Source organism: Nelusetta ayraudi, unplaced genomic scaffold, assembly GCF_046127955.1.
Source record: "Nelusetta ayraudi isolate G7.1 ecotype Tasmania unplaced genomic scaffold, CSIRO-AGI_Nayr_v1 ptg000019l, whole genome shotgun sequence".
Taxonomy (NCBI): Eukaryota; Metazoa; Chordata; class Actinopteri; order Tetraodontiformes; family Monacanthidae; genus Nelusetta; species Nelusetta ayraudi.
The window spans coordinates 9,861,892-9,879,869 of NW_027466069.1; the positions used below are offsets into that span (position 1 = coordinate 9,861,892).

A 17,978-nucleotide genomic window follows, 5' to 3' on the forward strand; every position below is an offset into this window, starting at 1 on the left:
CCTAAAACCAAAAGGAGCTACATACAAAATCCAGCCAGTGGCCCAGTGCCACTCTGAGTGTGTTGTGCCCCCTCCTGACACAAGCTGTGCAAAATGTCTTCATCGAATCAAAAACTTGGAAGGATTAGATAGTCCAAATTCGCTGTTTACATGGACACCACATGAAATGATCCAATCATGATGTGCCTATACGTGCACTAAGCATTAAATCAGAAAAGATTACTTTGGCATGCGGGAAGTGGTCTCATTTTAAAGAAATGGTAAAAGAAGCAGAAGCTGTTCTTCCGCCAATGTTGTAAAAAAAAAAATCTTTTTCCTTTTATTTATGTTGTTTATGTAGTTTTCTTTCTTTTAATGCGGACCTTCATCTTGACTTACGTTGTTCCACTTGCGGTAGCTAAGCTACAGGCTCAGTTCGGAATACTGCTGCTCTTGCGGTGCCGCAGGAGAGACCCGGATGACACGTTCACCACTCGAGGCACATTAAATTTAGTGCCCTCACTTTCCTCTTTCAAGACATCGCCGCAAACCCACGGTGCCTTTTACGTGGGCCACTCCCGACCCTGGGCGAAGCCGCTTGAGTCCGTCATGGTGATGTGGGCACACATCGCGCAGGGAGGACCATTTACCCCAAGCAGGAAGTCTCAATCGGAAAAAGTTTGCACATGGACGTCTTTTCTTTCCGAACTAACCTAATTGGATCAGAATCTTCCAATTGATGTGTTTACCTGACACATTTTTAATCTCATTGGGTCTTTCATTTGATTATTTGTGTCCACGTAAACTTACATACCGTCAGCAAACGGCCAATAGTGACGAATGGACAATGGCCAATATTAGTCTTGACGTAGCCTGCAAAAAAATGTAAAGTAAACAGAAGTTTGTTGTAGTGAACATGTAGCACCTTAATCACAGTTTATGTTGTATATAGCTTAAATTGTACATTTCCGTTGGGTGACAACATTATAGTCTTTGTGTTTTATTCGCGTTGCGCAATGCGGCCCAGATTTCTTTTTTTGTGGAGTTGTTTTGATAAATCAAGGTCGTTCGTTGCCAGAACTGCAGCTTTTCAAACCTCTTCAGACGATATCAGCCTAGTGCAGCATCGCAGCGTCTTCCAGCTGAGGCAGACTGGGAACATGTGCTAACATTCCCCTGCCTCCAAAAACAGATTTGTGATTCCGATCAGCTTTTGAATCTCTTTGCTTTTCCAATATGGCCTGGCGACACGTAACCCCAATTAATCTGCTGCAGAAAATCCAATTTTATTGTATTCCACCACGTTGAGTATGTATAAATACTCACAAAATTGAATTTCTGCTGTCATTAGAGACATACCAGGCAGTGACATGGCCGCTTTATTAGAGCACCTCTGATCCCACATTATATCAAAAACTATAACCACAATGAACCTCTAGCCTCTGCCTCTCATTTGATTAATATATCAAAGGCAGCTTAATGACCGTGATGGCCAAATTCATCAGGCTCCTGGAAGTTCTCTACTTATCTGTCTGAGTGCTATAGGTCACGCGCTGCATTAACTGCTTCAATTATTCATCCTCGATGCCCTTGCTTCTGAAAATGCACTTCAGGCCACGAATAAGGCTGCGCCATTCCGCCCGGTGAAATACAAATCCCTTTAAATTAGAGGCTCTTGATGGATTCGACCCCCACACTCTTCCTCCCTCCCTCCCCGCCGCCCCTCACCCTCCAAACTCAGACCTCCAGGGGGATCCATAATGCTGCAATTACATTTATCACCTCGACATTCACCACGCAGACCTGCTCCCTCCTGAGTCTTCCCCCATCTGGACACGTGGGAGTGCATCAGAATGGGCTGACGCGCAGCCGGCGTTCATATTCCGCCGTCCCGGCCTCTTCCTTCCCGCCTTCCCGCGGTGGGAGGTGTGGGACTGCGCCGTGTCACCGGGGTCATTCTCAAGCACGCCGTCCTACTTAATGGTGTTTGAAGATGCATCGGGCTTCCTGCCACCGGTTCTTCCAACATTCCTCCACGCTGGTGCTATATTTAACAGGTACATACCCTACCGGCCCTTTTCAGAGCGCCAGCCAGCCGTCGAAGAACACATTGTGTTCGCAGCCCGCTTGCAATCAATCCCACAGTGATACTTTGTGGGTGGTTTTCCTCAAATGCAACTCTTTCTTTTCTTTTTTTCCCTCCCCCCTCCTCTAAATCCAATGGGGGGGGGGAAAAACTGAACTCCATCGCTCTGGCCTGATTCCAGACAGACAGAAAAATACAAACAAGATTAATCTCTGCCAGCTTCCACCTGGAGCAGGGATGAAGGAGCACAATGGAACGCTGCCGAAACAGGGAAGAGGGAGGGAGGGAGAGAGGCAGCATAACAAAAAAAAGAAAAGGAAAGACACACAAAACAGAAAGAAAAACAACAGAGGGGATCAATACAGGCTGACCATCACTCTGGTCTGGGCTCGGAGTAATGGGGAGGCATATTGCATTAGGCCGCTAGATGCTTCTCCTTGGAGTGGCGAAGCGAGAATCCTACTAATGCATCTGACATTTTACTGCAACCAAACAGGACTACCGCAAAAAAAAAAAAAAAAAAAAAAAAAAAAAGTCTCCAGGCCTCGAGGATCAACTGGAACCAACGTCTCAACACACAGGCCCCGCACTGTTTCTTTCTGCTACTCTGCGATAAATGCAGCGAGGTCCGGACAAAATGCTTCACATCACTGCGGACAGCACTGGAATATTTTCACTCCTGTTTGCTTCTTGCGCCTTTGTCGATATATCGCCGGCACTTCTGGTTCAGAGTCGGAGCCGTTGCATAAATCCTTTGAATGTACAGTTTAGCTGTTACATAATTAATGTGTTTATTATAGATAAAATGCCTCGGGTGTTTCCTTTAGAGGAAATAATTCCCATTTGTACGTAAATAACAAAATATTGCACGGAGACTGTGGCGCGGCGGCGATGGCAACAGTCAACAGCAGCAATTTCTCACGATTTTCTTTTAACTCTTTTGTGAGTCATAATGAAATCACTAGGTTCACTGTGTGTTGAGGAAAAGGAACATGAGATGGAACTCCCCTGGAAAAAACAAACAAACAAACAACCCAACCAAAAAGCCGCGAGCAACCCTCTTTATCACAGAGTAACGGAGTTGGAGAAATTCTTTCTTTCAAACAGGGTAAACAAGGACTGCTTTTATATCGACAGGCATCCTCCTAACCTGGCATGACAGATGAAAGGCTTCCCAAATCATTCATCTAACACCTCCAGGAACACGTAAAAAAAAAAAATCCTTTGGAAAGTGGAGGTAAAACTTTTGAAGGTGATGTTGCCAACTATCTGTCTATAAAGGTTCAAACATTTGTTGTTGTTGGCACGAAACCGACCGTCCCATGGCTAGCTGCTCTGTACCTCGGCGTTTAATGAAACTGTTGCCAAAGAAAGTCAGGAGAGAAGAAAAAAATAATGTCTTCCGCCAAGAAAATCCTCTGGAGCAAGTTTTATTTATTGATTTTTTAATGTAAAACTGACATCCACGTATGATACAACTGCCTCGGTGGCAGCGCAAATATCAGCAGTTTCTTCTTCTGTGGTTTTCCGCGCAGGAACAGTCACTTCCCTCCCTCCCACTTTATTCGTTCGGGCTCCTAATTGGTTTTGGAAGCTATGAGAAGTTTTTCTTTTTTTTTTTTTACGGCAACTGAAAACGCTGCTCGCCGGGAGGTCACCGGGGTTGTGCACGTGAGATTCCACCGTCGTAACCTCGGCGACCCGGCCGCCGCGCAGGGTTGGCAACTTCCTGTCTCGCTGCCAAAGGAAAACCACAAAGTCGCAAAACAGCTCCCTCAAATTTTAATGAGTGATCACACCGGACAAGGATGCAACACAGATAAAATATTCATATGTGCCGGACTTCTGATCCGTGCCTGTGGGATATCATTAGTTTTCCCTCAATTTTTTTTTCCTCCACCCGCTCCCACTTGAGTCTATTGGAGCAGACGGCGTTCGCTCCCCGCAGATCATCAGGAAATCATCCGTGCACACACACGCACACACGCACACAGGCAGCAAAACTTTTAATCCCGTTGTCATCCGCTGCATAGCTGCTTTGTCTGGGATCACTGGGGGTTTATTATTTCATCATCACGCCACCGCTGCCCCTCGTGCTGCAGAACAACCTTACCCGCAGTCATGGCCAGTCACTTCAGACTGACTGTACCGCTGTAAAACGGTGTCCTTGCTCTCGCAGAAATATTGCTGCAGCATCTCTCTCTCTCGACGAGCGCTCCGGCTGCACATCTCATGACACAGACTCACTCACCCCGCGCCGTCAGGAGTGGCTGGTTTACATGCAGAGCCACTTGCCAGCCACGGCACTTGCGCGCAAAAGAGCGGCTCGGTGAAGCGCATGCACAATTTTTCGGCAACACCGCATCGGAATGCAAATGCCTGTCGTAATCGCTTAAGAGAGAGAGAGAGAGAGGGGGAAAGAAACACTTGCGCTAACGTAACAAAAGAAAAATGTAAACTTGAAAAGGGGCTCTTGAGCTTCATTAAGGATCATTTAACAATCTCCATTAACGTTGCATTACTGGACCTCCACATAAAAAACATGGCCATTTCTAAATCGCATGTTTTCCGGACCACTCAGCGCTTCGTCTCTCTCTGTTTAATCAAACGGTTTCTGAGAGAAACGCCTGGAGACCTTCGGCAGAGAAGGCCGGCTCCTCTGCCTGAAAGAATAAATATTTAAAGCCCTGCTGCTCCCTGCACAAACACAAACCAGAGTGATTTGAACCAACTGACCACAAGGATGACAGAACCATCATTAACCCTCCCCGCATTTTCCACCAGCAGAGATTTAAAAAAAACAACAACAACCAAAAAGTCCTTCAGCACGAGGGGACGTGCAGGAGTGCACAACAACAATTGATGTTAAATCGGCAGCGTGCGCGTGCTGCAGAAAGCTAATGCGCTTTCATTCAAATTACAGCGACACTACACCAGTTGTACCAGGTGCGTTATTGTGACGGTGGCGTCTTCTCCACTTGTTCTCTGCCAGCTCCTCAACTCACCGTGGGACCAGACCAGAAGTAGCCAAGTGGATCAATAATTCATGCCCCCAAAACAGATTTCCATGATGAATTGCGAATGCAAGAACCGTCTCTGATTAAAAATGAATGTTTAAATCACAGAAACAAACCCTGAAAAAAACCCCAAAAACAAAACATTTAATTGCACATAGTGCCTGCACGTGACGATCTTACCGGCTTCTTTGGAGAGCTGCGTGAAGGCCTCCACCCCCTTCTCCCCGTAGCTGCCCTCCGAGGCAATGGTGGAGACGTAGGTCCAGCCGAGGGCCCGGATGATGTCCACCATGGCCTGAGCCTGGAAGGAGTCTGGTGGTACCACCCGCGAGAAGAAGTCATAGCGCCTGTCGTCACTCAGCTCCGGGGCCGTTGACGCATAACTGATCTGTGGGATCTTGAGGACAAAGACAGGGGTGGGTGGCGGGGGGAGGGGGAGGGGGAGGGGGAGGGGGAGCAGAGGAGAGCGTGGAAAAAGGAAATATTAACTTTTGCATCGGCGCTGGCTTGTGTGCAGCGTGAGAAGGAAGGTAGTTGCCATGGTGACCGCAGGGATCATTATTTGGATGCGCAGACGTGTCAGAAATTACCCTCATTTACAGTAAGATGCTCGAAAGGCACAGTTCAAGTATACTGTCCGCTGCATTCTTGTGCTACAAGACCAAAATGAAAGCACTTGCCACATTCCGCTTTGTTTTCAGCCTGAGGGAAGACGATTGAAAAGAATAAAATAAATACAATAATAATAATAAAAAAAAAAGAAGAAAAACACGGCCCGGCACATGACCCCTTTTAAATTTGCAAACTGTAAGTTTTGTTCTTGAACAAGCAAAATACAGTCGCTTTGGTGGGGGGGAAAAAAAGCAGCTGGCGAGCTGTTTTTCTCTCCTCAGGGCAGAGACAGGCGAGCTGTTCTCTGTTTATTCTCTTAGCTTCATGTATGTACACTATGTATAATTCATGCATAACATCAGCATCTGCATTACGTTTAAGTTTAAAGGGATAGCTTAACCAAAGAAGAAAATTCTACACTGGGCAACACCTTGAGACGAAACACATTAAATGTTATTGTGCGGCTCGTGTGGTGTCTGCAGTGCAGAGTGACACTATGCTGTCAGCAAAACTATGTCTGCCACTTATCCTTTCATCTAATTCAGAAATATATTCATGTGGCTGCTGTTGGTATTTCTTGCTACTGGACCTCGTCATCCTTGTGAGAGCTTAATGTGAGTCACAAGAGGTATCCACTGGCTTGAATTTTAGCATTCTAAAGTGGAATACAAAATCCCACTCCAGTCTAGGTGAAATTGATTTTTTTTTTTTTTCCTGAATTGTCCCTTGAGGTGTGTGCTTATTTGAAGCCCCCCCCTCTGTTGCTCTGAAAGAACTGAGCGTTTGTGGAATTTTATTGTTTCCGTGACTGCAAACGAACGACTGAAATGGATTGCAAACTAAGTTCTGTTAATTATGTGTCCATGTGAATCAAGCAGTGATGTTTTTCATCAGTTGATTTAATGTTTGGGTGGTTGGCTAGTGGAGGCAATCGGTAAATAATTGACAAACATATTTTTTTTTTTTCTCTGTGAATCAGAAGAACTCTCACGTGCCGTCGAAAATGAAACAATAGCGTCCTCAGAAAGTCGGTAGCAAATGGGGGAAAGTTCCATTTCCGAGTGAACCCGCGACATCTCCTATGTTTCGCCGGATCCCACTTGCTTTTCCCTCACGTGATTAATCATATTTATGACTCGACTTATGAAGGGAATTTCTGAAAGAAAACTTAAGTAGACGTGTCACCACATCCTTCCACAGCAACTCGCACAGTATTGGCTGAGATCGAGGAAGTAGCTTGCCAAACAACTTGGGAGGAACATTTTGTTCTGCCATAAACTCTTCGCTATTAGTCATCCAAGAACATATTCAAATTGCACAACGCAATGCGTTCCATAGCCAACACTGGATCTGGTACCTAAGCAGCTGCCTTGTCATTCCCTCCCCTTTTCTTTCTTTTTTTTTCCCTGGCATGTCATTGAAGATTTACTGAGAGATGTCTTTGCACTTTTTATGAACTGGCAGCCGTGTTCAAAGAGCTCCTTTCCATGTCCCTCACTGCCTGATGAAACTCTGTCTTGCGCACGACGCCGTAAGTGCTAAATACAAAAACAGAGGACAGGAGGATTTAGTTGTAGATGGCGAGGAAAAAAATACTGGCTAGTATGGTACCGTGTGTCCTCGCTTCTCTCCATGTGAGAAGCACGTGTGCATTGTAGTGAAACACAAAGTTAAGTCCCATTCTTTTGTGGAGTTCTGAAATAAAACACTTCAGAGGAGAACCACTAATGTCCTTGGATTGAGTTGTTGAAATGCAAAGTGTTGAATTCCTTTCTGGAGCTTTTTTTCTGACTGGTTCAACTTGTCACTTGACTTTGAGTTTTCTTTTAAACAAAGGGATCTGAGATTTACACTGATGTGTAATGAGTCGTACGAGGGCCATAGGTGAACCGTGAATCAAGGATTTCCTGTTAAACTTGTGATTCAAAGGCCAAGAATCAAGTTGATTAATATTTCACTTGCTAATTTGACAATCAAGGCTGCACATTTGCACACACTTACAATCTTCTTTTTTTTTTTAAGCCTTTACCTGTGCTTTTAATCCGCTCATCAACAGATGACATTGGACCCCCGCGTAATTAACACTCTGATGAATCACTGCATTTGACATGTTGTAGAGGACAAATTAATCAAGCAAGGACACCAGGGCTAGCTTTCGGAGACTGACTAAAAAGCTGCAAATCTCAATATGTTTCATACAGCCCCGTTCAGCATGCTAATTTCAGTATAGGTGCGTCACCATAAGCCAATGTCAGTTGCAAAGAGCCCTCTGCCCAGTGCACAAGGTGTTACTACGGGGATTATATTCAGACAGATGGTCAAATTAACTTTGGTGATGTGCTTTCCAATTAAGTCAAACGAAAAATGTCATTAAATCAAAAAGTTACTCGACAAAAAACACTCGAGCAAATTGCATTGTAATTGAAAATGTTTGCGCTTCAATTAACTGGAATAGGTGCGTTGTTCAAGGTAGCATTTGCGTCAGTGTCTGACTTGTACGAGAGAAAAATATGTTTTTAAATAGACAGAGAATGTCTGCAAAAGGAACCACCGGAAGCGCCATCTTCATGGGGTTTTCAAAAGCGGTGACAAAAAAATATTGCACTATCAGTCTTAAGTCTCCAAGCGCGGTTTCAATGGATGTAGCCAAACCTTTTGAAAGATTATCTGGCAAATATTTAATGACAGTAATTAGGATTGAGTAAAATTTTAAGGGTGTCAAAAAAAATTGGGGTCGAGAATTTGGAAACATTGGACTTGTGATTTATTCTCTTAAAAATTAGTAAAAACTATTCCTTTGTTTTAATAGGCATATTTTTTAGAAGTAAAATAAAACAGATTAAAAGAAGGAAAAATCATTTGTATTCCTCTGTTGCAATACATCTATTATATGCAAATTGTTCTTATGTAAATTTGCAGATGACATCATCCTGCAACTACTAGAACAGCCAATATATATTTTTTTTTCTTTTACTATTCTTGCTGAGGAGATAGAAACACTTCATACACATCTTCGACTGGGGAGCACAGAACATTTTAACACTGCACAACTGCAAGGTTGGCAGTTCTATTGTCACCAGTTCCGGATTGGAAAACCCACAGTGAAATACAGTCACAACGTCCTCTTCTGTCTCTGAGTTATGGCGCCATATAACGGTGGGGAAAAGTGTCATAGCGCGACATAATGATGTCTGGGTGAAGCTGACCTCCGACTAGTCCCATGTAAAATGCCATCACTCATTATTTTATCCTAATATACAGCCACATAAAAAGAATTGTTGAAACTAGTACGTGGATTTAAAAAGTTATGACCACAGATTTGTTTAAAAGGTCACAATGATCACAACTTTAGACCTCAGAACCTTATGGTTGTTAAAAATGATGCAGACTTTCAAGGCGAGGCCAAACGCTGTGTTACCCTCGCAGTTCTTCACTGATCCAGCCACTGGCGGTCAATACAGACACCTCCTTCTTACAAAAACCTCTAGGAATTTTCATTTTGATTTCCACTAAATCACATGCAATGGCATACACACCTCTAATAAGCTGTTTTTCTAATCAAAACAATGAATAATTCCATCGGTAGTTGACAGAAATATCAGCTCTTATAGAAGATGTCATAAACTGCTTCTCACAATCACAGATTAAAAAAAAAAAAAAAAAAAAAAAAATGGTGCCAAACCTACTGAGACTTTGCTGTTATCTAACAACGATGTAACACTCGGAGTTCCAGAGAACAAGTCAATTTTGTGAAATGATAAACAACAAGCAAATCAAGATCAAATGCGACAGGATATCTTTCACAACGCAATTAAAACACGCTTTTCATCACAGAAGACCGTATCAGGTGCGTCAAATCAGCGCGTCCGGTGGGAAGCTGCATACTTAATTTTGAATCACTTGATCTTCCGGTTTTCCATCTAGTTGTTCAGAATGCAGCCTGATGAAAGTGCCCAACATCTTATCAGCAGCCAGGCTACGGCTTTTTGAAACTGCAGTCAAAAAAAAAAAAAAAAAAAAAAAAAACGGTTGAGTGCCGGGGATCAAAATGGCGACGTCCCAGATAGGTTGGTGCAGAAGCTGGGTCAGACATCATTTTCTTTTGAACCCCGTGCATCGCGCCGTCTAATCTAAGCGCTGTATGAATGCCATCCATTTCTGTTAGAGTGATCCAAAGGAGCCGGACGCTGGGGAAACGCAGGAATGAGGACACAGCGGCCCGCTGATGGGATTGCTTCAACTCACCGAGTGTGAGTTATAGCTTTGACCCGCAACTGAAAAGGAGTCAACCGCACAGCACTGACAAATTGAGAAGCGGACGATGAGGTCAGGCTCAAGACAACTCAATATGTTACAAATAACGCCTCCCTCCCCGAAAAACGCCGCACAATGAGAAAAGAGAGGGGTACAAAACACAAAACAACCCGGGGAAAACAACGAACACGCGACGCAATTAAACAAATCCACAGGTGGCGCCACGCCACCTGTTAAATCGTCTGGGCTGCTGCCTAAATTGAGGGAGCCGGGTCACAGGGGGCAGCCAGGCACCAGTAAATGGAAGAACAACAATAATTTGCATTTAAAAAGGACCTTTCCCTCGCAAAAGCGAAGCGTTCAGCTTAAACGCCTGCCTCAACTCAGCTGTCGGAGTTAAACCGTGGAGCCAAAAGGTGCTCGGTTTTGTTCAGTCACGCCCCCCCCCCCCCCCCACACACACACACACACAGACACACACACGCACGTACGCCCCGGCTGGGACATGAAGCAGCTCGAACATTTGTCTCTCTGGATTTCTTTTTGCTGCAGGGAAGCGTTTAAGATGCCAATGTCTCCTCACTTTGTACCAATGGCTTGTACCCTGCACTCCACAATTCCCCAGGAATCCGCCGGCTCCTCGCGCTACCAACATTAACATATCCAGCCTGTGCGCTTTTAATTACCGCCGTGACCCCGAGGTAGCAAAGTGCTAAATCCTGATTGAGGAAATGCTGAGGTGTGACCGCCGAGGCAGCTGCAACCGCGATGCCAGGCGTTGATAAACAAGACGAAGTCTGATAACAATCTGACACCTTTTGTAATTTTCTCAGTTAGCTCGTGGCGTTCATGGGCTAATCTGAACTTGATGTCATTTTCAGCAAATTACCAGCAACAAATTTTTATCTTTCCAATCGAGTTACAAATGCATGATTGATTTCCACTAATGCGCCCGGCTAAATAAGCCATCGCGGGGACTAATCGCGGCGCTTTCAAGTTTCTTTTTGGCGGGCTTCATAATGCAAACATAATTAGGAGGAAATCGTCTATCAGGAGTCTTAATAAATTGGTTGTAAATACCACGCTACGGAATGGGTAGGGGGAGCGCTTCTGAATAATCTTTCATCTCTCCTGGAAAAGCACTTATTTTCGCCGTTGCACGCACCGCCGCCCAGGTTCCCCCCCCCACACAACAAAACTTTCAATCTGCGATTGAATCGAGGCGCAGCGCCGCACATGAAAGCGTGCCGTTCGCTTCGGTGGAGACGAGGTTGACGGAGGCCCGCGGTACCGGCCGCCCATCGACGACGTCGCACAATGACCGTGAAGCGATGACGAGCGGCCGAGCCGGAGCCGAGGCAAAATGATTAACGATGCCCCCTTTCAGTATCACAATTACCAAAAGCTGATGTCTGGCACCTGTCATCTGCAGTATAGATCAAAGTTAGGATTGCCGAGGGTAATCGCCCGGCTTGCTCTTGAATGTATCTGGGCTGACAGGATCGATGGGAGGAAAACACAGAGGTCTGTTATAGGGGACACTGTTCTATTGATTTTTTTTTTTGCCGCCGCAAAGTGGAGTGGCAGCCCCCCCGAATAAAAAATCTCTTTGCAGAAGTGTTAAGAATGTGTTAAGGAACCCCAAAAAAAAGAAAGACGGGCCACACTTTTTTGTGTGTTAAAAAGATGCATAAGGCGGGGGGTGGGGGGGTGGGGGGGGGGAGGGGTGGTGAGAGGGTGCCGAAGGACAGGATGGCAATCTGCTTATTGACATCATATGAGAATTTTAACCTCGGCCCTTTGGGGAGGGAGTGGGTCGGGAGCGAGGGGTGGGGGGGTCCACCTAGACAAGGTTGTGTAAAGGTCAGCCGTGTTCACAGTGAGCAGGCACGCCAGCTGAAGTTAATTAGAGCTCCCTGCCCTTTCTTTTCCCTTTATTTTTTTTTTTGCTTCCAGCACCATGGACAGCTCCAGCGGGAGACGAGGGGGGGAATCGCTGAGGGTCCGACACCGCCCTCTTCCTCCTCCTCCGCTCCGCGCAAAGCCGACGGCTCCCGTCGCCGCTTGGAGGGATTCACACAGATGCGGCGAGGTGTGCCGCTGATGTGCACAATTTATTTATTTATTTATTTTTTTGCTCACGTGTGCCAGAATTTTTTGCGGCAGCAGAAATGTTATTTGAAGAGCAGGCAGCAACATATGGTTGGCGAGGAGTCCCCGGTCAGGGTAATAGCAACCATCCATCTTTGCTGCCATCTGATGAGGGGAAAGTCCTCAGACGTGACACGAAGGGCTGTCTCCGCAGAAAGTGCACGGGGTTCATCACATGAGGGGCGGGGGGAAGAAAAAAACCCAGACCAAAGCTCTGTTTGAAAAGCTCAGCTTTCACCACACAAGAGGCTAAAACCAGACCGCAGACCCGCCGCCCACAAGAAAGGAGGAGGAACAAAAAACCCTGTCGCACCGCGGCGACCGACTTTCCCGCAATAATCCGAGAGCGACGCCCGGAAACAACAAATGAGCTGCGAGTGGCAGAGCTGAAATGTTTTCATTGTTACGAACGGCTTTATTCACTGCAGCGCGGTCGGCCGAGGCCGTTTCTTGCAGCAGGAAGTCCGGTGCTTCTATTTGCTGCATGGTTGGCGTCTAAGTGTATCTTGACATCAGTCAGCTCCACTGGGCACTTTGTGACAATGTGTGCACTGACGGCGGAAATGACAGCGGGTTCTGGCAGACCCGGCTCTGACCCCCCCCCCCCAACCGTGCTGAGATGGCTGTGCACCAGTGCCCAGATTACCCACACATGCAAAATCACAAAAAAAATAAATAAATAAATAAATAAAAAATCCCCCAAGAGCTGGACAAGAGACCATTTCAAAGAAAATTGCAAAAGTAAAGGCAGGCGCCGCGGCGGAGTAAACATTTGCTCGTGAAGGTGTTAAAAAAAAAAAAAAAGGCGAGAAAGAAAGGAAAAAGATTTACGTACAGCTTCGCCTCCAGGTGCTGTAAACCAGCAGAGGTCGATACGCTATAAACAAAATGATACAGTTCCGATGAGGCGGCAGCTATGAAGACGTTGAACACTCTTCACGTTTACGCGTCTCTGAGTCTCGAGGGACGAGGACGAGGGAGCGGCGGCCACAGCCGGTTTGCATTCAGCGCCATTAGTTTGCAGGGGCAGAGCTAATGACTGTGTCCATACATGCAACCCCGGGCCGGGCTTTAGTAATCTCTCCTCACCAGAGCACGGCACTGCCAGCGCAGCCCGCCGGCGGGGCGGAGGCGGATGCGGGGGGGGGGAGCGGTGGGGGGGGGGGGGGGGGGGCGCTGGAGGGTTGGGGAGGAGGCGAGAGTGACGGCTTTCCCTCCCCCACCTCTGTCACTCTCGTCCCGTCCCTCCCTGCCCATCTGTGTCTCTCGCTCCGACTCCGGAAGGCTGTGCCTCCTCTTCTTCTGCTGCTTCTGCTGCTGCTGCTTCTTCTCCCCCCTCCACCCGCTCCACCCATGGCCTTGCGCGACCTGCACAGTCGCAGCCTCGTCTTGATTGTGTCCCCTTCCCCTTTCACGGCCTCTGCTCCCGTCGGAGACAGACGAGTCAGTCTTATCTCGCTGAGTGCCTCTCCCTCCCCGTCGTCTGTCTGCGCGCAGACACGCCCACGCAGATGATCAGCAGACACACATCCTGCCCGGAGAGGTTCGCTGGCTGCCAGTCCCTCCCGTCGTCCCCCCCAAGTCGAGCCAATCTGCCCTCGGCCGGCTCCTCAGATACCCCTTCGGCTGCACCGCTCTCTTTGTCTTTCATGACTCACTCATTCAATATGTTTTGCGGCGCAGGAGGACATGACTGATGTGCTAATTTGTCTGATTGGAGCAGGTCTCTGTGTTGGTGTTTTTCTTTTCAGACCGAGGACTGTTTATTTTGCTCCGAGGGATTGAAATCTCACGTCTTCAAACTCCAATTTTTGGAAAATCCAACCTTCGAGAAGATGAGATGCCCTTCATACAATACCGTCTGGCTTTTCCATTTTCATTTTTTCATTTTTATGTCCGCCCGTGTCTTCGTTAGCCTCCGCGTCAAGCCGTTTAAAAATAATCCCGTTCTGACTCTTCTTCCTCGTAACCCAGCAACCCAACACGCCGACTTCGCCACGGGGCGCGGGAGCGTCACGCTCCCCGCAACGCAGTAAAGCGCTGCAATTACATTTCCTTCATCTCCTATTTGGAAAAAATAAAGAACACAAGCTGTCGCCAGACTTTTTATTTTCCCACCCTGTTGTGTTTGGCTTCTCACTCCCACTCGCCTCTTCGTGGCTCCGCCGCTCATTATTCCGCTTGGACCTCACCTGAGAAGAGTCTGACCAGTCTTTTATTTTTTCTTCTTCTTCTTCTTCTTCTCCTCATTTTACGGGTTTTCATATATTTCCTTTCTACTGGAGGAAAGGGAAAAGAACACCGCCGCTATCTCAGAGTTGCCCACACAGCTGAACTAGGCTCTGCGTTACATGACAGAAAGTTAGGCTTTCATAATCCTTTATCTAGCGAGACCTTCCAAACGTCTCCTCTACGCCCACCGCTCTCTTTCCCAGCCGATGCACTCACCCTGCGTCTCTCTCCCGCTCGCTCGGTGCCAGTCCCCCGGGCGGCTCCAGCGCTCAGTGCCGGGGCCCGAGCTCTTGCATGGCTGCCCTGCCAGAGTGTATTTTAAGACAACCAGCATGTTCCTCCATGGGTATAGAGGCAAGGTATGACTCACAAATCAGATATTTGACCAGGAGAGCCACACAGTGGAGTGGAGCTGAAGCGTGGGAGGAATGTGTGGATCGCTCACAAAGGGAACCCGACCGACCTCCATCTTCCCATCTGGTAAACAGGCTGCTTTTTCAACTCTATCGGCATTTCAAAGAAATAATGGCTTCCCGACGCCGAACGGCTCTTAAGGACTCGTCGGTTGAAGTGGCTGCATCGGGAGAGCCTCGCGTTTCGGTGAAAGTGTAGCGTTGCTGTTCCAAAAAAAAAAAAAACACAGGGAGGGGAAAAAAAACATGGCATAAATTGAGTCGACTGAATTAAGGTTGGAGCCTTTCAAGCTGCTGTCACAGTTTTCAAGCTTTTATCCAGTCACTCATCAGAGAGGCTGATGCGGGGTTTTTTTTTTTCCCCCCTCTCTCTCTTCTCTCTCTTTTTTTTTTTTTGCAGAGACACAGTTTCTCTTCAAGTCTTTTCGTAAAGCCTCTTCTTTTGACATGGTCTTCACACAAAGCGAGGCCGCGCCGAGAACAATGCGGTTCAGCGCCGAGAGCCTTGATCATCAAGCCTGAGCCGCGCGCTCTCTCCAGGTGCGACGGAAACCGGTGGCGGAGTCACGGCGAGAATAAAACATAGCCTGCAGGTTTATGACTAAGAGTTATCAAATATATTCCCTTATATCCGCGCCGTCTCACTTTGCAGATGGATCTATTGATTTTTTTTTTTCTTCCCCCACCCCACCCGACTAAAAGGTGCTCCAGAGGCTGCATTTTTTTTTTTCCCCCTCTCTCGCTCTCTCTCTCACTTGGCGTGATACAAACGTTTTCTTTCTTCGAGATGCGAGTGTTTATCAGCACACCAATACCGCCGTCCGCGCGCCATTATAACCCCGGGGGAAGAGAAAATCAGGAAAATCCATTCATGAGAAACGCACACAAACGAACACACCGGCAGTTTTGTGTGGACTGCTGTTGCATGAAACATCTTTACAGTCCGGCCACGGCTCATTGCTTTGCTTTGTCCTTCCATACCGCCGACAACACAGTGTTATGCACCTAAGAGACGCCTTTTTTCTTTCTTTTTTCTTTTGACCTACACCTGGAGCATACAGGATTTGGCACTGTCAGTCGTGCACCCGCTGCAGTCTGACCTGCATCCCAATGATTCCCTCTGTGCTATCCCCATCTCCCCCCTGCACGGCTCCCCATTCACACTCACCAGAGCATCATCACCAGGCCCATTTCTCCTCTAATAGTGCAGACAATGCAGGCGAGCCTCCTCAATCTTATCTCTCCCTTCTATCTGCTCTTCACAAAGAATTCTTTAGCAAGGCCGCGTAATTATGTGGTGATCACAGGGGCCGGAAAAAAAAAAAAGAAATCACAGATATCCCTTTCCTTTTGTCAGAGTGTCTGAACCCCCTACTTTCTGCCACGCGCCGCAGATGTATGTGTCTGAAGCGGGATTTTTTAATGGGCGGTTTTCTGCTCGCCTGGTTTTGTCTGAGCCGTCGCCTGTGGACCTCCGTTGAGTTGAAGATTTTTCAGTATCTTATCGGCATCGCCCTCGTCGGGATTGCGCCCGTTAGGAAGAGCTGAGAATTGCGAAGCGAGAGCGCACACGCCGTGATCAGCGCGCGCATTTGTAGCCGGCGCCGGTGAAACGTCTTGACAGTAGCCGCAGTCATTTTCATTGCAGGTGTTTGAGACACGTTTACAGGAAGCAGGCAGCTTCACCCCCGCCTCGGCCGTCATTCAGGGAAGGGAGGGGCGAACAAACGGTGCCTTCAAACGTCGGGATTGCAGAAAAGAGGAATGAATTGAGGTACTACAAAGGGGAAAAACAAAAAACATGGAAAATAAATCAGAGAGCATTGGAGTCAGGGGTCGGACATACAGCTGCAGTGCACAACAAGGCAGACAGATCTGTTTTTGACGGCAGGAGAAAAAGTGAACACAACAAGTAAACACCTGGATTCTTCTGCCGGGAAAGAACCTCCCTCCAAGGCTTTATACAAATCTCCTCGACTGCAAGACTAACCGGGCCTCACATTAACCATCTATAACCTGAAGCATTTGATTAGAACTTGTTTGTGGAAGCGCACAGCCCCGTTTGGGGAGCCTCTGCTGAGGGCAATAAGCACAGCCACTTTGCCTCCTCTTTCCCGGGGAGAATGCAATTACACCGAGCCTGACAGACTCACGACAAAAGCAAAGATTCTCTCAGCGTCGGGGCCACAATTTCATTTTCAGCTTGACGCGTTAGTTAAAAGAAATTGAACTTTAAAACAAAAAAGTGAAAGCCAGCGGGTTTGTACTAGAAGTACTGTTGCATGATTTCCTAATGGTTAAAAATCTGACAGCTGCGTTTTAATGACTTGGATGTTTGCAATCTCAGAACTCATTAGCTATGGTCCGATGACAATTTGGCCTTTGGGATACGGAGTCTAGGACAAAGGCCGGGCTTTCCACTGCAGCATACAGATATCCAGATAGCTCACTTCCTTGGTAGATTACTCGAACCACGAACGGAAAGTGATACCAAAATGCTTGCCTCTGGTCTCTGGATTCATGTGATGATGGATTTCAGGAAGCTTTAGGCTACGACTTGGAAGGAGGACCATTTCAAATTTTTTCTAGCAAAATCTCATATTATCACAGCTTCTTTTTCATAAGTTATGGGTTTTGCACTTTTTGCAGACATATGCTAGCATCCTTCTGCATTTCATCCCCGCCGTCAGATAAGATATTTTAACAAGTGTTGAAGGGTCGGTATTAAATTTTGTGCAGACATTCATGAAATCCAGATTGTAATTACTGACCTATTGAAAGATGACATTTATTCTAGTGCCACCAGCATTTCAAAGTTATCGCCTTGGGTTGGGGTAGCATGACATTTTGTACAGACATTACCATAATCCATTTAGAAATCAGTCATTAAACTTTATTGATCCCCAAATTTGTGCCGCAGCGCCACCACAGGGCTTGTGGTGACTTCAGTTGGTCAATACGCGACATGCAGTCTGAAGCTAGAAAACTACAACTTTGGCTCGCTTTTAAGTCAAAGGTTCCACAATACCACACTTTTCAGACGAGTGTGGTACCTTTAAAGATTGAATGACACACAAAAAGCTAAATAGCTCCAGAAACTTTCTGCTATATTGATGTTTTGGGAAAGCATTTCACATGTCTAGACACAACACAGCTTTTGTAGCATTACGCAGGACATATTTCCTGAACTGCCTGTACTAGCACTCTGAAAAGCAAAGTAAGCAAAACAAGCCC

General features: G+C 46.7%; 1 protein-coding gene across 1 annotated transcript in view; it reads right to left on the minus strand.

The window, feature by feature from the left end:
* The window catches only part of LOC142888629 (metabotropic glutamate receptor 7-like), a 77,901-nt gene that overhangs the window by 43,667 nt on the left and 16,256 nt on the right, over window positions 1-17,978 (minus strand). Inside the window, exon 2 of the mRNA XM_076027116.1 lies at window positions 5,263-5,479. Coding sequence (XP_075883231.1) covers window positions 5,263-5,479 — 217 coding nt within the window. The remainder of the gene's footprint in view (window positions 1-5,262; window positions 5,480-17,978) is intronic.